This window comes from Chondrus crispus, genomic scaffold (assembly GCF_000350225.1).
Source record: "Chondrus crispus Stackhouse genomic scaffold, scaffold_275, whole genome shotgun sequence".
NCBI classification, from domain to species: Eukaryota; Rhodophyta; class Florideophyceae; order Gigartinales; family Gigartinaceae; genus Chondrus; species Chondrus crispus.
In genome coordinates, this window is record NW_005179163.1 from 56,761 (window position 1) to 76,590 (window position 19,830).

Below are 19,830 nucleotides of genomic sequence, written 5' to 3' on the forward strand. Positions count from 1 at the left end.
CATCGTCGTCGCGCAGACGAAGACGGCAGCCGCGGGCGTGTCGCTGGCGCACGCGCCGATGACGTTCCGCCCGTCGCCGCTGGGCGCGGCCGCGTACGCGCACGCGCTCCGCATCACGCCGGCGCTCAACCGCCTGGTCGCGAGCGTCGCCGACGACTACGCCTACCTGCGCGCCACGCTGGCCGAGACCGCCCGCGCGGACCCCGGCTTCACCGGCAGGCTGCTCGCCATGCTCGGCAAGGGCCGCGAGAAGGAGAGCGTCGACTTGGCCATCTCCCGCTTCGACTACTTTGAGAACGCCGAGAAGGACGACAGGGGCGCAGGCAGCTTGCGCATGGTCGAGATCAACGTCATCGCGTCGTCGTTCGCGTGCTTGTCGGCCCGCACTTCGGCCATGCACAGGCACTTGGCGACCCACCCGGCCGTGGGGGGAGGCGTGGTCGGGAACCTGCCGGAGAACGCCGCGGATCAGGGACTGGCAAGGGGGATTGCTAAGGCACGAGGGGAGTATCAGAGGCTGCATGGGGGGGAGGCGAGTGTCACTGTTATGATCGTTCAGCCGGGGGAAAGGAATTCCTACGACCAGGATTTGTTGAGGTTTGAGCTCTGGGACGCCCATAGTGTCGAGATGATCCGCCTGAGTTTTGCCGCCGTGGCCGAGGTGGGAAGAGTCGATGGAGAGGGACGTCTGTGGGTGAGTTTGGAGGGGCGCGAAGCGGAGGTCAGCGTTGTGTATTATCGCGCGGGGTACGCCCCAGATGACTACCCGACTGACCTGGAGTGGACGGCGCGGGAGATGATGGAGGGCAGCTTGGCGGCCAAGTGCCCGAGTGTGGCCATGCACCTGGTCGGCACGAAGAAAGTGCAGCAGGTGCTGGACCGCCCGGGCGAGGTGGAGCGGTTTGTCGGGAAGAAGGAGGCCGCAGAGATCCGGAAGACGTTTGCGGGGCAGTGGTCGCTGGCCGAGAGCGAGGGCGGGGACAAAGTCGCCAAGATGGCCGTGGAGAATCCGGCCGACTATGTGCTCAAGCCGCAGAGGGAGGGCGGCGGGAATAACCTGTACGGGGAAGAGATGAGGGACGCGCTGCTGAAGATGACTCCGGGGGAGAGGGCCGCGTATGTACTCATGGAAAGGATACGCCCAGTGGTGGTGAAGAACGTGCTCGTTAGGGAGGGCGCGTTTGAGGAGACGGACATCGTCTCCGAGTTTGGCGTGTACGGCGTTGGCGTCGCGGTTAAGGGGGAGCTGGTGGAGAATTTTGCGGCGGGAACTTTGCTTAGGAGTAAGGCCGCTACTCAGGATGACGGTGGGGTCGCGGCGGGCGTTGCGGTATTGGATAGCCCTGTTCTGGTGGACTAGGATTTCGGCAGCGGTCTGTTTCGTTTTGCAACCTTTAACGCGGCTACGAGATGGAGTAAACGTATGTCCCGGGTGCGCGTTCAACGTCATGATGTAGTAGGACTTGTAGTGCGGAACCCTGTACAAGCGGTGTAGTAGACGGTGCCAGAGAGGTCAAGACTAGATTGCGCACAGGATTAGCGCTATTCCCTAAAAGTCGTCGTCGTCATCGTCGTCATCGTCATCGTAGAGTGGTCTCCTCCGCATGATCGTCACCTTGTTCTTGCTTTGTTCCTTCTCTGTCACGTTTCTCAGCAAATCCTTAAACTGCTCCTCAGATATTTTGCCCGGCAGCTGGCCCGACTGCGCTGCGCTGAGGATGTAGTTTTCCACCTGCTCTGCGCGCTCGGGCTTTACGAGTCGAATGTTAGACAACTTTTCGCGCGCTTCATTGCTCAGGATTTGCTTCAGCATGATCCGTCGCTGCTCTTGCATGACTCTGAATGGTAGCGTGAAGGCGTTGTAGCGGTTAGTACGAGCGGAGGTTTTGAAACGAATACCAAGTAGACTATGCGGCAAGTTGACTCACTCTTGCTTCTTGCGCTGCTGCTCAACTTGCTCTGCTGATGGTCCAGATTGCCCGGGCATTCCGCCTCCCTGCATCTGGGCCATGCGCTGGGCGCGCCACTGTGCAAGCGCAGGATCATCCGCCATTTCTTTTGTGTTTGGGTAGCGGTTTGAAAGGTTGTACTCTTCCTAGACGTTCGAAGGGCTTACCCTGACAAGTTTGGTGGAGTGCGTGTGGGGGCCATGGTAAGTGACCAACTGCTTGTACGTGTCTCCACTCCAATACAAAGGCGGGCTTTCATCAAGATCCTGCACCCAACGCCACGTTCACACGTGGTATTCTGTACACGTGTGTCATTTTTATTGGGCTAAAATATTCCATGGATATATATACCATAAAATTTCACTTGTTCGACACAACAAGGTGCAGCACAGCGCTCAATGCGTCTTTGGCCGAGTGGTTAAGGCGGCAGACTCAAGGATATCTTGTGCGTTCTGCTTCACGTTTGAGACTGAAGTTTGACGAATGAGCATGGGTTCGAACCCCATAGGACGCATCATCTACACCTCCTTGCGATGTGCAAGCCTGTTATTTTTTTCCCTTGACCTTCTAGGACTGAAAGAAGTTCTGTCCACGGGTGCATCCCCAACTTGACAAACATGCCTTTCGCAGCCATCATCGCCCGCAGATAGACAATGATGCTGCGAAGCCGCCGCTAGATACAACAGTGCTTACCATCGAGGTTGTCTTTTGCAGAGGTGAAGCACTTCTCCAAGAGTAGCATATAAAGTTGCACAAAAAAATGAGTTTCGCAGTTATTGGCTCCCATGACTTTTTTATTCATGAACAAAACAGTCCCACTATGACGACGAATCTGCCTTGACTGAACCGTCTTTCAACGATTCAATCTGCGTGGTATCGGTAACAATACCCTCCCCCTTTGAATCCGACAGCAAGCCTCTCAAACTCTCCACAAACTCCTTTGCCTCCGGCCCAAGCGCATCCCCCAAGGTGTCAGCGTTTTGCAACATTTCATCAATGTCTACACCGAGTTCCTTGCACATCTTCCGCAGCTCGAGCACGTCATCATCTGAAACGCCCTGCTCCTGCAAAAGCTGCTGCAGCGAGTACATCGCTCGCATCACAGCAACCTCAGACATGATAGAATCGGCGCTACCACCGTCTAAAAAGTCGCCGAAGCTCTGTTTCAGCTTCTCCAACGCATCGCGAGAACCCGGGTCTAAACTGCCGTCAGCCATCGCGGCGCTCACGGCCACCTGAAACATTCCCTTCGCAATCTCCGTGTTAATCGTCTCCGCCCTCGCGTCGGTCACAGCCAGCAAGGTTTGCATGTCGACTAAACTCTGCAAATCATCCTTGACACGTTCCTCACTCGACAAACAAAACACGGCATACCGTCTGTACAACTCCTCGCGCGTCTTCTCTTCCCCCGCATGTTCTCCGACATACCGCAGGGCTGCGTCGGGTCCAAGTGCCTTTGCGGCTCCCATGGTGACGGCCAGTTGGTGGAGGTAGCGCAGGCTTTCCCGATCGTCCGAATCCAGATTGATGGCGGCTCTATCGATCTGGGCCGATACCACACTCGAGACGTAAGTATCGAACAGCTTCGCGCCTTCGCTCTCGGAAAGCCCCGCTGTGGCGCGAGCGGCGTTCAACGAGGACTTTGCGGCTTCCTTTGCGGCATCGTCGCCAGCCTCGACCTGTTTCAAGCACTCGGCGATAGTGGACTCCATTGGCGACGCCGGCTGCACCTGTGAGATTTCGGCCTTTGCCGCGTCCGGAGCCTCTGCCGGAGGCATCTGGGTGTTAGCCGCATCTTTGGGGTTCGCAGAGCCGCCCGCACGGAATAGATCGAGGCGGACTTTGGATTCGATGTCATCGTCCTTCTCCTGGGTGGAATCGGCGCGAAACTTGTAGCGCTTTGACGAAGTTTCCAAGATCTGCTTTGCTGTATTGGCGGAATCGAGGAGCGAGTCCTTCTCCCCGCCCGCTGCGGTTGAATTTGCATCTAAGTCAAGCTGGGAGGAGAAGGAGGAGAGCTGCGTCTGGAAGTCGCGCAGCTCGCGCTCCTGGGCGCGGCGGAGGACGCTGCGGACGCCCCAGACGGCCAGGGCGATGACTGCGACGGCGGGGACGGCGCGCTTGGCGACGAAGACGACGCGCAGGAGGAGGGGGTTTGCAGAGCGGCCGCGATCCGTGGCGGCTTCCTGCGAGGGGAGCGTGAAGTTGGGGACCTGGTCGGTCATTGTGATGTTGGAGTGCTTGCGCGCGGCCAGAGAGGGGAGGGGAAGTGCAACGGCGGCAAGCGCGATGGCGGAGACGGAGAGACGGGAGAGAAGGGAGGGTGGGGAAGGGTCAGGGTGGGAGCTGGCCGTGGCGAAGAAAACCGGTCGGCGCAGGGAGGGGGTGTGGGGGGCACGGAGGGAGCGGGCCGGCAGGGGGGCAGCGGGGAGGAAAGCTGACGGAAGCATTTTGGGATGAGACGATGGGGGGAGGGACGATGGGGGGAGGGGAGTGTTAGCGTTGCAAGAAGGAGCAGGGGATAGAGAGAGGCGGTTACGTCGGTTTGTGCGGTGTCCGACGTCGGGGGGGGGGAGGGTTTGAAGAGCGTTGTTGACACGGTCAACATGAAGACAACAGCAGTGCGTCAGTGCCTGTAGGCACACAGATCCAGATCTACAAGTACAGTACCCTTGGGTATGGTACAGCCTATTGAGATCGAAAGCGTCAAGGGGGGCTGGTGTAATGCAAGTCAAGGAGACCCCATTACACAAGGCAACCAGGTGTAATTCGGGCCGTCTGACAGCACTTGTACAGTGTTGCGCTGGGACGCGTGGTCATGAGTAATTTGATTGGATGACCGGGCTGGTGGACGGCACAGCCAACGGGGGCACGACAAGTCTTGGCAGCGCGGGATCTCAGTGGCGTGTGGCGAGGAGAAAAATACAGTATTGCAGAAATTTATCAGACGGGTTCAGATTTCGTTTCACCGCCCGAATCGGACGCCGCGCGGGTCGCCTCCCTCCCTGCGACACCGACGCACACTGCCGACCGCACGCCCTGTCCCCGCAACCGAAACGAAACGAAACCACACGCACCCGTTTGTCGCCCACCTCACCCCCTCAATATCATCTATTTTCACATCCACGTCAACACCCTTCCCTACCAAAACCCGAACCTCCCCCCTCAGCACCCCTGTCCCCACCCCCGCCCACCCACCACCCCCTTCTATCCATCATGGGAGACGTTCCAGACCAGTCTGACCTCAAAGCCGCCGTTGCCGACATCCTGCGCACAAATGACCTGGAGAAGATTACCATGCGTATGGTCATGACGATGCTGTGCACCAAATTTTCCGTGGAAGCCGAGCAATTGGCTCCGCACAAGCGCTTTGTCCGTGAAACAATCAACAAGTATCTAGAGGATTTGGAGCGCGCGGCCTCTGCCCCGGCCCCGCGCAAGCGGAAGAGCGCCGAAGCGCTGGATCCCAAACTGCTCAAGCCCGTTCGACTCACCGGTATTGAGCGCGCTGTTGTCCTTGCGGAGCCGCTGGCCACCTTTCTGGGCGACACCGTAATACCTAGATCTCATATTCCGAAGCGCGTCTCAGAGTATGTTAAAAAACATGACCTGCAGGACCCGAATGATCGGAGAAGTATTTTATGCGATGACGCACTGAAGACTGCTTTGAAGGTCGATACTTTCACTTTTTTTTCCCTCGCTAAGATCATTTCGGGGCTCGTACACAAACCAGATGACTGCAGCCAGGAGCTTAAGGACCTAGCCAAAGAAGTGGAGGAGAAGTACTTGATTGAAAAGCAACGGAAGAGGGACGAGAATATTGCGAACGGCGTTTTTCAGGAGAAGAAGTCGTCCAAGAAGGCAAAAGTGTCAAAAGCAAAAAGTAGCAGTAGTGCACCGAGAAAGCCGTCGGGCCTTCTCAAACCGATGCAATTGTCGGAGGAGCTCTTCGCCGTTTGCGGCGAAGCGCAGCTACCGAGGACAGAGGTCGTCAAGAAGATTTGGGTTTACATTAGGGAGAACCAACTCAAGGATCCGAATAACGGAAATAGGATACTCTGTGATGCAAAGTTGCAAGCTGTGTTTGACGGTAACAGCACTGTTACCAATATGGGTATGAACAAATATCTTAGTGCCCACTTGTCCCAAATTGAATAGGACCTGGGATATGGGGCTGTGTTCGCTGATGGTGCTTGTTCCACAGAAGTTGTGTAAATGCTGAGTTGGTAGGTCCAGCGCCATCGTGTGTATAGACAAGAAAGCTGGTTGCGGACCTCGAAGCGCCATGTTGGTAGGCCCGCGAATGACTTGATTTGCCAGACGTGTCTACAAGCAGCGGTGGGTGTAGTCGAAGGTAATTCACACTACTGAAGAAAGCACTGGCATAGAAGGCGGCAGAAGGGTACCTATCTCTGAGGGATGTAATATTATCATGAAGTTTTTAATGACGTACAAACTGGTTTGTGTTCGAAGGTCAAGACAGAACGAAGAGAAACAAAGTGATCCCGTTTGTGTGCACGCTGCTTGGTCGGAGTGCTGGTGTTTTGATCAGGTTTAATGGGACATTTGCCCAGCTTCTTTGCGGGGTTTGAATCTACTGTATATATATATGTATGTAGTTGGGCGAGTCGTCGAGTATTTTTTCTATACGGCGGCAAGGGTTGTGGCAGTGGGAGTGGTCGGGCTGTTGCTGGAGAGAAATTATAAATTGAATTTTGGTTGGCTTTTACGCCAGGCATTCAAAGCCCAGCGACAAGTGATTCGCTGCTACAGAGTAAAGTCTCGATAAGCTGCGTACCTGATATGATGAACTGTCTCGGTACAGTGAACCGAAGGACTATGAGGGAGGCGCCACCCCGCTTTTTTGGCCCAGAATCGACGTTTTCGTATTTCTAACGTGAACTAGACTCTATAGAATGAACTACGCGATACCATGAACATACAAAAACATGAAAACCCCAGAGTTCACTTTATCGAGGCCGAAATGCGCACTAGAAACGAACCATGAACGACTACAGAAGCCATCCATACGATTTTGCCTCAGATTCGAACCCTGAAGCCTCCTTACGCGGCTTTGTTCCTCATACAGAAGTGACTTGATGCTCGAAGGCAGCCCCGATTGAACTAGATTCGCGTCCGTCATAATACAACTGAGTTCGTTAGATAGAGCTTCTAATGTTCCGCGATACCGAGCAAGCGACGGTTTGCGTCCTGTCCGGTCTTTCGCTGGCACAGTAGAGCGATCGTCCTCACTATCTGAATCACCGTTAAATTGATCTTGCTCAATGCCAGTAAATGCCGCAAAATCCCCTAATCCAAGATCAATGGCTTGACCGAGAGCTGACTCTTCTGATATAGACTCTGGATGTGGCAGAATTAAAAGAAAAGGAAGGCTGGATCACAATGTGAAGTGGTCCAGATATGGAATTGCGCCCGTCGACGTTGCCCGTCGACGTTGCCCGTCGATGGACAGAGTCAAGGAAAGTGAGTTTGTGTTCCTGTGACCGTATCATCGGCATTGGTGGAGACGCTCTAAGAGCGTCTCCACCGGTGTGGTCCAAATGGTCCAAATCATACTCCGTAAAATACCCCGTAAAACGGGTACACGTGTACACGAGCAGTTCCGCCGCCGTGAACTGCCTCGGTAAGGCGAACTCAATGGGCTGCTCGGAAGCGCCACATTTCGGTTCACGATATCGAGACTTTACTCTGTACACCCGGGGACGGTATTTAGTGTCACTGATACCTTTTCCGTGATGGAAATATCGACCCCTAAACATATATTAATGTCAGTGATACTATTTCCGTACTTACACTATTTCAGTGAAAACGCTATTACTGTCACTGATATTGTCAAACGTAACAATGAATAGTGTAAGTTAGATCCCATTAGAGCCTACAGCATTTCTTTTCGTCCTACCAAAACCTCACATGCCTGCCTCTAATCACAAGTCCTGACGCTGGCCCCCCCTCCTCTTTCCTTATCGCAGATGCCCCTTGTTACAACTCTGCATCGCCCAACCTTTTCCTATACACCAGACCAAAGACCGACCAGTTGACCTGTTCTTGGTACAAAACGCTTTTCAGTAATGAATGCCTGCGTATCTCCACTCCCGCGCACAAATTAGTGCTCCCGAAACGAACCGAACGAATCGCATACCACTACCATCCCTCCGGACCGGCAGTGAGATGGGTCCGGCTCAAAGGAAGGATTGTTCTATGTCTGGATTGATCCGTCGTCGTCCCGGGCTCTGACATGAATTAGTGTCAGTGACACTATTTACGTGGTGACACTAATTTAGCGCTGACACTAAATACCGTCCCCGGTGTACTCGTCTTGCGCTGCCTTTTGAGCCACAACTTCAACACACAATCCGTTCGCTCCTAACCTTTCTCGTTCTAGTCCCTGCTAGTCCAACCCTCACTACCTCCACCATCTCATCCAACTGCCATGCTCGCATTACGCTTCAACACTCACGGCCCTACCCAATGACCGCCTTCACTTCGGCCCCGCGGTGGCCCGTCCGCGCCCCATTGCAAACGGCTCGACATCTCCTCTCCCGCCGTCATTGTCCGCTTGCTGTTGGCCAGCGTATCGCCGATACCAGCTCCACCGAGCCTTTGCATCCCGTGTTAGACATTCTCAAGCGTCGTTTAGAACGCCCCTCAAAGCCTGGCCAACGGAAAGACGACCGCAAAGTCGCCCTGTGCATCGAGGGCGGCGGCATGCGAGGCGCCGTCTCAGCCGGTATGGTTGCCGCTATCAAATACTGCGGATTGGAGAATGCCTTTGACGTCGTCTACGGATCCAGCGCGGGCGCCATCGTCGGCGCATACTTTGTGTCAAGGCAGCTTCCCGTCTACGGCGCACAGATTTACTATGACATTATCTGCTCAATCCCGGAGAACGGCCAGCGCTTCATCGACCTATGGGCCCTCCGCCACCACCCCTACTTCCGTCGCAAGCGCCGAGGGAGCAAGGAGTTTTACGGAAAGGGAACCCGCCCCGTACTGCTGCTTGACCGCCTTATCGACCATGTCATGCGCACAGAGCGTCCCTTGAATTGGGATCAGTTTTGGAAGTACCACTCCCAGATGCCGCTCAAGCCCGTCGCCAGCTCGCTTTCGGCTATGCGTTCGCAAACGCTTGACGACTTTACCTCGCTTGATGAGTTTCTGGAGCGGCTTCGTGCCAGCGCACGCGTGCCCGGCATTGCTGGGAATCCTGTCGAGATCAACGGTGACTTTTACGCAGATGGACTGCTCTTCGAACCGATTCCTTACCGATCGGCAATGCGGGATGGCTGCACAGACATCCTTGTTCTCCGCACCAAACCGGAATCGGCCGCCCGCAAGGGTACCAAGCCCGGCATTTACGAAAAGCACATTGCGAGTCCATACTTCGACCTCTTCCATGTGTTTTCACCTCGAGCAAAGGTATCTGACTACCTAGACACTGGTTCACATTTGAACATATACAACGAAGACATGCAAATACTGAAACTTGAGAACAAGGTGCCCTATTCAAGCTCTGACGCAGCAATATTCTCCATAGCACCACCAGCAGACGGGCCAGGCGTGGGACAATTAGAATCTCGCGCTAAGGTTGTATACGAGGGTGTACGCAACGGTTTCACGGCAGCGTACGACACCCTCAGTCCTTTCGCGGATGGCTGTCTGGATAGCGTACCAATGGCTACAGTTACATCTGCGAAGGGTAAGGAGTTGGAGCAAAAAATGACTGCGGGCCGGCGGGCAGCAAAATGGGTCTTTTCGGATTCAGAGTTGGAGGATGTAGAGAAGCGACACAAGGAAGCGAAACGAATTCGCGACCAAGTCCGACGTCAAAAAAGAAATCGTACGACCCCAGCTGCCCCCGAGTCACGAAGAGAAAGAATTAAAAGAGTGCTAAAACGGAGGCGTATCTTGAGAGCCAAGCACAGGGCGCGGGCGAATGCAGCGGCCTTTGCAACTATTGAAGAACGCTTCTTCGTCGGGTGAGAATGCGTTAGTTGCTCCTGGCTTTTACAACAATATAGAATGGAGGACTTGAGTTGAGATGTATCATTCTAACCCGAGCTTGGTAGTACCATATGTAGCTGCTAACTTTTGAAGAGCTGACGTCCTGTATAACAGTAAACTACTTCTCCCACTAGATCGTGACGCTAGACGCTCTGCATATTAGTAGTATCCTTCTGATATCCATTCTACCATCGATCACATCCCCCAGAGGTTGAAGCGTTACATGTTGCAGCCTCTCTGCCAATAGAGATCGCAAATTGTCATTTCGTGCTTGTTAAGCAATACCCTCGGCTTGTTCCGGGTAAGAATCGGCTTCCTACTCGACATAAAGTCTCTACATATTTCGTCACAGTTCTGGCTGTAGACCGAATCAGGCAAGTCAACCCGGTCTGCGAGACTTCTGGAAAACTCAACCACAAAGGATTCTGTTCTACACTTTCTCGCGCATAGTGCCCTTTGTGATGGCCGCACGGATCTTTCCAAATCAACGTGAACCACCACTGTGTAGAAGCATGATGAAGTTTCTGCCTTATGCAACAATTGCGTTTGATTTTCGCAAACCCAAGCTAAGGCTCACAAGAGTGGACAGAGGCTACGGGATGAGCAATATCTGCAGAATTCTGACGCAGCCTTCTCTTCGTGTAGCCCTCATTCAATTAGAATACCTTCTCAATCTGACAAAGGATAAGATCATACGACGCCGAAGTAAGTCGCTTGTTGGACCTCGCGTAGCAAGTGAATAAAAGCTCGAGCTAGTTTTCCTCTACGCACGGATTGCATTTCCAAAGCAAGAGCAACGGTCCGGTATAGAAGTCGAAGTTGACTTCCAATATATCATATGACAATCCTTCAAGTTTACAGCTTCCAAAACTCCATAACCAGTACCACATCTTGGTGTGCGCACATTTCCTGGAGAAACATCGCGCTGCACATTTCTCGTGAAGTACTTCAAATTCCATCCAGGAGCTATTCAGGGAATCCTCGGTACAGTCAACAAAAGTCCTTTGCTAATAGCAGTCTTGTCATCATTGGAAACAATCAGAAGCTTTTTAAACTTTTGAAACTGATATCAAACCTCAGCCTTTCTATTGCAAATGCGAGGATGGAGATAAAAATGGTCCTAAGTTGCAGTCTTTGTGGTAAAATAGTCATGGCCCAATAGAGGCAAGTAAATTGGCGTCAATTCGAATCCATACCCTCACAATTTTCCCCTTTTGCCTAACAGGAACACTCCTCTGTCTTGGAAGTACCACTTGCGCTCTCCATCGCATGCGTTCCCTAGAAATATTCAGTGTCACTTGAGTGACAATTGTCTGGTGCTCGGACGAGATTGCCGTCCAACTGTAGAGCTTCTATAGCATAACATCGCCAGTAGCATCTCTGATTCTTTTTGCAGCCCCGTATCAACAGATAATTGTGGCATCTGGTAGAACTAACATCTTCATTTCACTTCGCTCAACTTTGCGCTTATCAAGGCAAGTGTTGTAATGAACGTCATCATCCCCATGGCTGGTCTTGGTTCTCGTTTTTCAAACTGTGGGTATACGGTCCCAAAACCTTTAATCTGTATTGCAGGTATTCCCATGGTTGTGCAGCTCCTTTCGAACCTCAAGCTTCACTCCGAGGATGCAGTGTATATCGGGCTTCAAAGAGCTGTTGAGCGAGAGCATCAGGTCCTTGCAACCATTAAGGCCTACCTTCAGAAAACTGGAATTTCATTGTTTCCAGTATACTTTGACAGCCCCACCCGCGGAGCCGCAGAAACTCTTCACAAAATTATAGGCCATCTTAATGCTCGACACAGGCAGAGGAGAACCGTATCACTAGACTGTGACACTATCTATTTCTATGATATCCTATCAGAAATACGAAACATACCAGCCGACTCTGGCAGTCTATGTTTCTTTGAAGACGAAGGAGAGGAATCGATATTTTCGTATGTTCGCTTCGATGAGGCATCAAAAGCAGTGACTGAGATCCAAGAGAAGGTGAAGATTTCTTCGCACGCAAACACAGGAGCGTATGGCTTTCGAAACGCGGTTGAACTGTCCAAACACCTAGGCAAAGTACTTGCTAAACCGGTACCAGAGATTGGGGAGTTCCACACCTCTACAGTAATAGCTGAGATGATCCGAGAAGGATTGAGGTTCCAAGCTGTTCCAGTACCGATAGAGGATTTTGCTTGCGTTGGGACTCCAAAGCAACTCAGAGCTTTTCTGGAGAGCCCAATACGGACAAAAAGCATACAGAAAGGACATAAGATACTTTTCGATCTGAGTTCAATCTCAAACCTTCCCAGGAATGTGCCGTTATTGGAGGACGTAATGTCAGTGTGCCTCCCCGACCAGTTTCTCCAATTTATTCTAAAGATGAAAAAAGATGGACTTGAAGTAGAACTAAGCGTGAACGAAGACTTGTCTTCGTTCGAGAAGTTGTCTTCATGTGAAGATGCTCCAGGAGAGTCTGAATTCATTTTCTCGACATGGATTTCAAGGAGAAGGGCGTCCGCGAAGGGGTCCCTCTTTCCCGTCAACGACAGCTTCGAAAAGATAGTTGGGTGGGTGTGATTTCATGTTTTTGCGTTGCATTAGAAGTAGCACCGCACCACGAAGAGCAACCCATGTGTAAAATGATACGCACTTTGTTTCATGAATTACTATTACCACAAATCTTCTACAGTTCTCAAACATAAGAATGAAACAAAGAACTTGGGTTTCCCCTTTCCTTTTAAGCAGCTAGAGTGGAAGCGTTTGGAATGACTCATACTACACATACTGTAGTACGGAAGGCCTGTTTTTTTTTCAATGCATGGATTTGAATTGCTCCGAAGAAGATAACACGAAAGTGATCGCCAGCGAAGAAGAAGCACGCTGGAGTAAAATGCAGTATAATGGCCTGGGGAGGACATGCTTTCCTGGAGTTGTGCCGCCATAATTAACTGCAACTAAATAGAAAAAATTTAGGCACAATGAACACTGGATGCACAGAGGGTTGACCTTCTATGTTGAGTCCGCAATCCGCAATGTCATCGTTTCCTTTAAGAACTTTTATCCAGAGACCTGGTGTCGGTGGTCTGGCAGGAAAGGGGACCGGAGAGCCTGGCAAGGAGAATGTCAAAAATTTGCAAAAAATGCCCAGTTTTTCATATATAGTTTCATTTTCCATTGCTCCAGTTGGTGATGTGGGGGCTTCGTACGCCTTGTCGAAAGGGCGTTGATCCTTTCCGCTCCAGTTCAGCAACACTCACCTGCGTTTTTTTTTACTCCCCACACCTGGTACCTTTCTCAATCGCTTGCTGACACAGTTGCTCGGAGCAAAAGTCACTCACATCCGTGGGTTTTCAACTCGCCAGAAGCCACCCGCAGATAATTTCGCGTTTTTGCGTGGAGCCCGTCAGAGAAGGCCGGCCTCTCTGTTTCGAGGGTTAAGAAAGGCCGCATCATGACTGATGGTAATGAATCAGATAATGAGGATCATCTGCTGTATGGAAATCCGACGCCCGCGGAAACGGACGGGGATCAGGCGTCGGAAAGCCCTCCGGATGCGCTCAAGGCGGAACCTGTTTCAGCTTCACAGGGTGACGTCAAAAGCGTGACACCACATGTGAAGGATGCGGAACAGCAAAAAATGACGGATGCAGTCGTGAGCACTGCAGAGAGGAGCAGTGAGGGAGGAAAAGGCAAGTTAAACGCGAATCAATCGAAAATCCTGCCATCTCATGTGCCCAGCGCTAACCCTCAGGCAGAAGTAGGAGAGAACAAGGACAAAGAAGCTAAAAGCGCCGCAAATGCAAAAGGTGCTACCACCGGAGAGGACCTCTCCGCAGGGGCAAAAAATGGGCCCATGAGAGATGCCTCCGCGAAGCAAAATGTGGATGAGGAACGCAACGGGTCATCGGACGAATCTGGAAGCGAGGAAGGCGAGTCAGAGGACGACGATGACGATTTTGACGTAGTTCTGGATTGTGAGGACGTCGACACTGTGCAGCGACCGGGAGGCCCATCATTTGGGGGTTCAATAGGAAAAGTGCGGCTCCCATCCAACAAATGGCAGAGACCTGGATATGTGCCGCCAGAACGTGTCATGGGTAATACTATGCAAAGTGGTGGGAGGGCGGGTGGAATGTTGTCCATGCTTCCGACCCCAACGATGCAGATCGGCGTTTCTCAGAAGAGTGTTTACGATATGGAAATAGGGAAGCAGACGGAGAAGCCCTGGCTTGAGAGAGGGGCAGATTTGTCTGATTACTTTAACTACGGGTTCAACGAAGAATCGTGGAAGATGTACTGCGAACGGCAAATGCAAATGAGGCTGGAGGATAGCATGCTTGCGAAAATCAAGACTGTAGATGGTAACAAGAGCGTCAGCGCAGCGGCAGGCCAGCGATTGCCTCAATTGGGACAGAAAATTACCCTTCCTCAACAAAATGGAGTGGCACGAACGGCCGGCATGCTTGCCGCCGCTGTCCGAGCGGGGGTACAGGCTAAGGTAGCGAAGCCAGCAGTTGCGGCAGCCCCATCGGCTGGACAAGGAGTTCCACCTCCACCGCCTGGTATGGGGATGCCACCCGGTCCTCTTCCTGGTATGCCGGGGATGATGAAGATGGGGGATATGCCGATGCCTCCAAACATGCCGCCGTTTCCTTTTCAACCAGGTATGCTAAACGGAAAAGGAGGAGCGTTTCAGCATCCTTTTCCTTTCCCACATATGCCAGGTGCACAACGGCAAGGGGATGGGAAGAATCCGACTCCGCCTATGTTCCCAGTGCTTCCTGGCATGCCCGGTATGCCACCAGGTATGCCGCCGGGTATGCCCATGCCCCCTGGAGGGTTACCTCCAGGGATGGGCAGAGGTGGGAGCCATGGACGAGGGTTTCCAGGACAGAAACAAACGCCTCAAAACGTTCAACAGGACAATGCTCAGAGTCGTGGTATCAAGAGACCCGCTGGTGACCATTCGTCTCGCTTCGGTTCGGGAAGCGGTGGAAAGCCTTCTGTCCACCCATCTCGTCAGGGGTTGGTGCATGGGAATCAGCCGCGGCAACATCGTCAAGGTGGAATGCAAGGAGGCTCACAGGACGACGATCGTCGGAGATGGAGTAATAATAGAGGGGGTGGTGACAGAAGGCAAGGATACGACAGGTCTGGGGGTGATCGGGGCGGGCATTCGGGAGGGCAAAGTCATGGAAATGAGCAAAGGGGCAGATCTGGTTATGAAGATCGGTATGCAGATCGAGGTCATGATCGAAGGAGGTCCGGAACTTGGAGTGAAAAAAGGGAGGATGGCCAGGAGAGACGTCGTGGTGCGGGAGGATACGAAAACCAGCGGTACTCTGACCCTCGAAGAGATTACGATCGAGACCGAGACCGCGACCGTGACCACTACAGGAAAAGAACTGGGAGTGGGCGAGACTACGATGAAGATCGCAAGAGGACGCGCCGCTAAAAGTCAAGAGAGTACTGCTGATGGGCTTAGGTGCATAAAACACTCACATATGCTAACAGAGTATAATATTGAAACCGCTTGCGCTTTTTGTAACTGCTCGCGATGAGTCTGGCTTTGACTGTATTCCTGCGGACTCGTCCGTACCCGGTGATGACCTATGCTTACAAATCCTCCCCCTAGCCTTTGTGAAATCTACTCTTTGACGGCATCCCCTGACGGTCATCCTGATGTGCCGTCTCTCCACCAGTGACCTCAATTTCTTCGTTACGGCAGCGAAGGAAGGCATCAGCGCGCTACATTGATAAGATGGGGAGGATTTGAGAGTGCAGTGTAAATAGTTCTGGGTCTAGTCGGTTTTGTATTTCCTAGACTGCAGTCCCAAAGTTCCCTTTTATGTTGGATCTCTAAATACAGTAGCATTTCATAATTCGCGCATTCCGTTCTGGTCGCTGTCCTTGTCGTATTTGGGCAAGGCATACTGGGCATCGTTGATGCAGCGGGCAGTGGAGGTGGCATTCCTTACCATGCGATTGTGAGAGACAAGGCAGATGTCGCAATGACAATGCCAACGCAAACGCGCTTGGGCACTAACGAGTAAACGAGCAACACCTTGGAGTACGGAGAAGATTTACAGTTTCGAAACGCAGATGAGCAGCAGCTCGGCCGGCACGTCCACCCTGCTACCGCTATGGCGAGCCTGCAATGAGGCGAAAGACGGCAAAGATGAGAGCCAGAAAGACAAAGAGCCATGCAATCAAGCTGACAAGGCTCTCGCCCTCCTCTTCCCTTTTCCTCCCCCTTCTATTGCTAACGTTTCCATTCTGGTCGGTGAACATCGCTCTGGGCTGCATGGCGCGGGGCATGGCGGGCGCGTCGCGAATGAATTCAGGGAAGAGCTCGCGGAAGACGCGGTCAGCACGATTGAAATGGTGCGAGGCGCGTGCAAGGCTGCGCTTCTCCGCGGCCGAGGTCTGGATGGACCCGACCGTGTCCTCCGAGCCCATCATGAAGGAAAGCAGGCCCGTCAAGACTGCAGACACTGACCACAGAGGGTTCCACGTCTCCGGGTGAAAGTCGGACATGGACAGACATAGCTTCTGGTTGCATTTGAAGCGGCCCTGCGGTGTGCACATGTACACGGCTGGAATCGCATAGACGCACACATACGTAGTGGAGTAGTGCAGAAAAGTTAGCTTTCCTTTTGCATGCGAAACGAAACCAGTACGGAGGCCATGAAAGTGGCGGAAAACAACCTACCTGGTGGTTTGAAAGGGTACTCCTCCGGAAACTGCAGCCTCCCCATAAAAATGCCGCCCTCATACGGGGAGTCACTGGGCCCCTCGAGCACGAAGTACCACCTAAGAATATTCGAAGGGAGCGGGCGAGCAGTAATATGCGGAGAGGGCTCCCTTGAGATGTTTCTCATTTCCTTCCGCAAGCGATGCTGTACAACAAACGGGGCACATACAACAGTCAAGGTCAAGTTAGCCACTGTGGCGATGACTCTCACAAAGGCAAAGAACGCGGCGAGTACGCACCGTGCAAGTTTTCGAGGCCATGGGTGCGCGGCGGGTGCGCGGCGGGTGCGCCGCGGACGGGGAGCGAAGCTCCGAGCGGGTGATGGATGGGGTTCGGCGGACCGAGGGGAGGGGGAGGGAGGCAGGTGGAGTGTGGCGGAGGGGGGCCGGGTGAATATTATTGTGCCGTTTGGGACGTGTACCAAGGCTACTGTGTGGATTGGAGGAAAATAGGGCGAGTTAAAAATATGAGGCGGGGGAGGGGGGAGGGCCAGCACTGCGTGGCTATTGTGCTTGCTGTGATTTTTTATGAGGCGCTCTACGATAGTGTGCAGTCCTGGTGCCGTCATGGCGAAACAGGGGCAGAGGGGGGGCAATGTAAAATAACACGCTCAGCTCCATAGGTTAATTCTTCTTTGACGTCAATGCCAAACCGCTGGGCCTCGTCAAGTTGCGCGCAGGATGACAAGGAAGTCTACCGGTTGCGTAGGTGAGCTGCTGCAGTGCGACACAAAAACAAAACTGCAATGCCCCCCATCTTCGCTGCGCTACTTGCTTCATTCCCATATGCTCATGACGCCCGTGATGAAACCAACTGCACGGGCACCCCAATGACGGCCGACCAAACAACGACACGCACAGCGTTGTAGACGGAAGAAGACGAGAACAAAAAATTAATCACATGGCGTACACAGCCCCATTTTCTTCCCTAGCTACCACGCCCAATCCAAAACGCAAGCTCTATTCCAGTTCTGTCAAGTAGTCCTTCGTATCCGCCGGGGTGAGGGTCCTAAAGACCTTATCCTCGCCGATAATGCCAATCTCAATATTACTCTCCGTGACCTGGCCCTCAAAGCCTTCCTTGAGGGTGAGAATGGCGGTATGAATGGCGTCCTCCAATTCGATATCGTCCGAGTATCTCTTTTCCAAAAACGTCTTAGCATTGACCATATTCTTGCCGATAGCGCTGGCCTTCCACGCATAGTAGCTGCCACTGGGGTCGATCTGGCACAGCTGCGGCCCCTCGTCGTCAAAGCCAGCGACGAGCAGCGACACGCCGAACGGGCGCACGCCGCCGCTCTGCGTGAACTCCTGCATGACCGAGGCGACTTCGCGCACCAGCTGCCCCACAGGGATCACCTCCTTGTATATCCGGGCGTACGCTTGCGCCGCCTTTCGCGCCTTCTTCACCAGCACCCGCGAGTCCGGGCCCATGCCCGCGTACACCAGGCCGATGGACTCGGTGATCATGGACACTTTCTGCACGCTGTCTTCCGCCATGAGCGCGGAGGGCAGGCGCTTTTCGGTGGCGAGGACGATGCCGTTTTTGGCTGCGCGGTTCAAGCATTGCCGTGGTGGTGGGCGAGTGGAAGGAGGGTGTTAGTGCTCGGGGATGAAGGATCGAGATGGACAGATGGGATGGGACGCGGGATAATTGAGGGTGGCTTACCTTTGATGCCGAGGGCGGTGGCCCCAGCGGTGACTGCGTTGAGTGCATACTCAATCTGGACGAGGCGGCCACTTGGGCTGAAGGTGGTAAGGGAGAAGGAGTAGTCGGATTCACCCATCTCGAGTAGTTAGAGAGGGCGGGCAAGGAGATCGCCGACTTTTGTGAACAAAGGGGTTGGTGTAGAGGGGAACCCTGCTCTAAATTGATGGTCTCGGGTTTTTGTAGAAGGACACTGTTCTAAATTGATGCCCTTTGTTTGGCGCAATGCGCACTGCGTCAAGCAAGGTATGCTATGGTATGGTATCAAACTCGACGCTGGAACCACGTTCCAAAAAAGCCGTTGTATACACGGACTACACGTGTAGCGAGTCGTGATTCAAGATGCAGGCAACTACTCTATCGCCGTCGTAATTAATTTTAGGCGGACGTGTTTACACTGTATTCTGTCGACCCCGGCAGACTGCTGACCACTGTAAACAAGAAATCTGTGCTACAATGCCACATGTACACGTGGCATTTGAAAAAATATTACACTGTAATGCGGTTGCATGACGGAGAGAAGATTGAGACTCTTGTCGAAAATTGCGCTGTCAGCTGCATGGCTGGCGCCTTCCACTAGTGTACGACATTGCTTCCATGGACTATCGACGTGGCGCATTACAGAGAAAGCAAGTGGGGGGGGGGATGCTCGCGCGTTGCTGGATTGGTGCCGGCAGCGGCTGTTGTAAGGCGCGCCGGCGGGTACAATTTCTCCCGCACGGCGGTGTCAGCGGGATGCAGTGTTGCGCACAGGGCAGTGTCGCTTTCAAAAAGCCAAATTCGACGCCCTGTATGGCGCCCGAAAAAGCTTCCACGGCTCGAAAGGGCACGCCCTTTGCCGCCGTCGGCGACCGCCGTGCACATCCGCGCCCGTGCGCACCCCCTCGAGATACCAACGGCTCCGAGATTATGCTGCACGCAACGCTGCACGCAACGCTGCACGCAACGTCCACACGGGGCCACATTTTTCGTTTCTGCCTGTTTCCACCCTGTTGGCTCCAACCCCGCTGCATTCTCGCCCCCGTCGCCCAGAGCTACTGGTCCTTCGTTTTCCAGGCCCCGTCGTCGTAAATACGCAAGCTGCGATAAACATCAAGCTCGTCTTCAAGCGATTTTCGAAAAAAATAGTTAGAATGTATTGTAGTAATGTAGCAAAAAGTGACAGGCGCCGACCAAAATAAGCACTCTAATCTACCGTCATCACGCTGCAGCTCTCCTCCCCTGTTGTCTCATCTGGGCAGCCAAAGCGATCAGTCCGACAACTCTCTCCTCCTCCTCCTCCCTTGCCTTTTCGGCGACCTGTCTCAGCAGATCGCCAGTAGAAACATGGACGCCATGCAACTCATCGGCCAACTTGAGTCCGTGTGTGCCCTTCCCACATCCGGGCGGGCCGGCGACGACGACCTTC

The 19,830-nt window shown here is 53.2% G+C and overlaps 9 protein-coding genes; 5 read left to right on the forward strand and 4 right to left on the reverse strand.

Moving 5' to 3' along the window:
• The window catches only part of CHC_T00005227001 (hypothetical protein), a 1,545-nt gene extending 185 nt beyond the window's left edge, over positions 1-1,360 (forward strand). The window contains exon 1 of the mRNA XM_005716807.1: positions 1-1,360. This exon is cut by the window's left edge and continues 185 nt beyond it. Coding sequence (XP_005716864.1) covers positions 1-1,360 — 1,360 coding nt within the window.
• Positions 1,361-1,362: 2 nt separating this feature from the next.
• Positions 1,363-2,128, reverse strand: CHC_T00005228001 (hypothetical protein). XM_005716808.1 is given in 4 exon segments: positions 1,363-1,549; positions 1,550-1,838; positions 1,929-2,053; positions 2,054-2,128. The coding sequence occupies 2 exon segments, from the start codon at positions 2,051-2,053 to the stop codon at positions 1,550-1,552; spliced, it is 414 nt and encodes a 137-aa protein (XP_005716865.1). The 5' UTR covers positions 2,054-2,128; the 3' UTR covers positions 1,363-1,549.
• A 586-nt stretch (positions 2,129-2,714) lies between these two features.
• CHC_T00005229001 (hypothetical protein) lies at positions 2,715-4,399 on the reverse strand. XM_005716809.1 is given in 2 exon segments: positions 2,715-2,767; positions 2,768-4,399. 1 exon segment carries the CDS (start codon positions 4,397-4,399, stop codon positions 2,768-2,770), a length of 1,632 nt encoding a protein of 543 aa, XP_005716866.1. The 3' UTR covers positions 2,715-2,767.
• A 766-nt stretch (positions 4,400-5,165) lies between these two features.
• Positions 5,166-6,751, forward strand: CHC_T00005230001 (hypothetical protein). XM_005716810.1 is given in 2 exon segments: positions 5,166-6,107; positions 6,108-6,751. The coding sequence occupies 1 exon segment, from the start codon at positions 5,166-5,168 to the stop codon at positions 6,105-6,107; it is 942 nt and encodes a 313-aa protein (XP_005716867.1). The 3' UTR covers positions 6,108-6,751.
• Positions 6,752-8,438: 1,687 nt separating this feature from the next.
• On the forward strand, positions 8,439-10,104 carry CHC_T00005231001 (hypothetical protein). XM_005716811.1 is given in 2 exon segments: positions 8,439-9,950; positions 9,951-10,104. 1 exon segment carries the CDS (start codon positions 8,439-8,441, stop codon positions 9,948-9,950), a length of 1,512 nt encoding a protein of 503 aa, XP_005716868.1. The 3' UTR covers positions 9,951-10,104.
• A 1,354-nt stretch (positions 10,105-11,458) lies between these two features.
• On the forward strand, positions 11,459-12,538 carry CHC_T00005232001 (hypothetical protein). Its single transcript, XM_005716812.1, has one exon. It carries the CDS (start codon positions 11,459-11,461, stop codon positions 12,536-12,538), a length of 1,080 nt encoding a protein of 359 aa, XP_005716869.1.
• A 1,516-nt stretch (positions 12,539-14,054) lies between these two features.
• CHC_T00005233001 (hypothetical protein) lies at positions 14,055-15,416 on the forward strand. Its single transcript, XM_005716813.1, has one exon. The coding sequence runs from the start codon at positions 14,055-14,057 to the stop codon at positions 15,414-15,416; it is 1,362 nt and encodes a 453-aa protein (XP_005716870.1).
• A 354-nt stretch (positions 15,417-15,770) lies between these two features.
• On the reverse strand, positions 15,771-17,042 carry CHC_T00005234001 (hypothetical protein). XM_005716814.1 is given in 5 exon segments: positions 15,771-16,102; positions 16,103-16,557; positions 16,674-16,860; positions 16,955-16,975; positions 16,976-17,042. 3 exon segments carry the CDS (start codon positions 16,973-16,975, stop codon positions 16,103-16,105), a joined length of 663 nt encoding a protein of 220 aa, XP_005716871.1. The 5' UTR covers positions 16,976-17,042; the 3' UTR covers positions 15,771-16,102.
• Positions 17,043-17,194: 152 nt separating this feature from the next.
• On the reverse strand, positions 17,195-18,593 carry CHC_T00005235001 (hypothetical protein). XM_005716815.1 is given in 4 exon segments: positions 17,195-17,674; positions 17,675-18,264; positions 18,384-18,501; positions 18,502-18,593. The coding sequence occupies 2 exon segments, from the start codon at positions 18,499-18,501 to the stop codon at positions 17,675-17,677; spliced, it is 708 nt and encodes a 235-aa protein (XP_005716872.1). The 5' UTR covers positions 18,502-18,593; the 3' UTR covers positions 17,195-17,674.
• Between the last annotated feature and the right edge of the window lie 1,237 nt (positions 18,594-19,830).

Excerpts from the sequence above, each read along its gene's own strand:
- CHC_T00005233001 (XM_005716813.1), top strand. The coding sequence starts at position 14,055 with ATGGGTAATACTATGCAAAGTGGTGGGAGGGCGGGTGGAATGTTGTCC.
- CHC_T00005230001 (XM_005716810.1), top strand. The coding sequence starts at position 5,166 with ATGGGAGACGTTCCAGACCAGTCTGACCTCAAAGCCGCCGTTGCCGAC.
- CHC_T00005234001 (XM_005716814.1), bottom strand. The coding sequence starts at position 16,975 with ATGGCCTCGAAAACTTGCACG. Across the intron at positions 16,861-16,954 it reads TGGCCTCGAAAACTTGCACG|CATCGCTTGCGGAAGGAAAT; the intron begins GTGCGTACTCGC and ends TTTGTTGTACAG. Across the intron at positions 16,558-16,673 it reads GTACCCTTTCAAACCACCAG|CCGTGTACATGTGCACACCG; the intron begins GTAGGTTGTTTT and ends ATGCGATTCCAG.
- CHC_T00005229001 (XM_005716809.1), bottom strand. The coding sequence starts at position 4,399 with ATGCTTCCGTCAGCTTTCCTCCCCGCTGCCCCCCTGCCGGCCCGCTCC.
- CHC_T00005235001 (XM_005716815.1), bottom strand. The coding sequence starts at position 18,501 with ATGGGTGAATCCGACTACTCCTTCTCCCTTACCACCTTCAGCCCAAGT. Across the intron at positions 18,265-18,383 it reads CACCGCCCTCGGCATCAAAG|CCAAAAACGGCATCGTCCTC; the intron begins GTAAGCCACCCT and ends TGAACCGCGCAG.
- CHC_T00005228001 (XM_005716808.1), bottom strand. The coding sequence starts at position 2,053 with ATGGCGGATGATCCTGCGCTTGCACAGTGGCGCGCCCAGCGCATGGCC. Across the intron at positions 1,839-1,928 it reads CAGCAGCGCAAGAAGCAAGA|AGTCATGCAAGAGCAGCGAC; the intron begins GTGAGTCAACTT and ends GCTACCATTCAG.
- CHC_T00005231001 (XM_005716811.1), top strand. The coding sequence starts at position 8,439 with ATGACCGCCTTCACTTCGGCCCCGCGGTGGCCCGTCCGCGCCCCATTG.
- CHC_T00005232001 (XM_005716812.1), top strand. The coding sequence starts at position 11,459 with ATGAACGTCATCATCCCCATGGCTGGTCTTGGTTCTCGTTTTTCAAAC.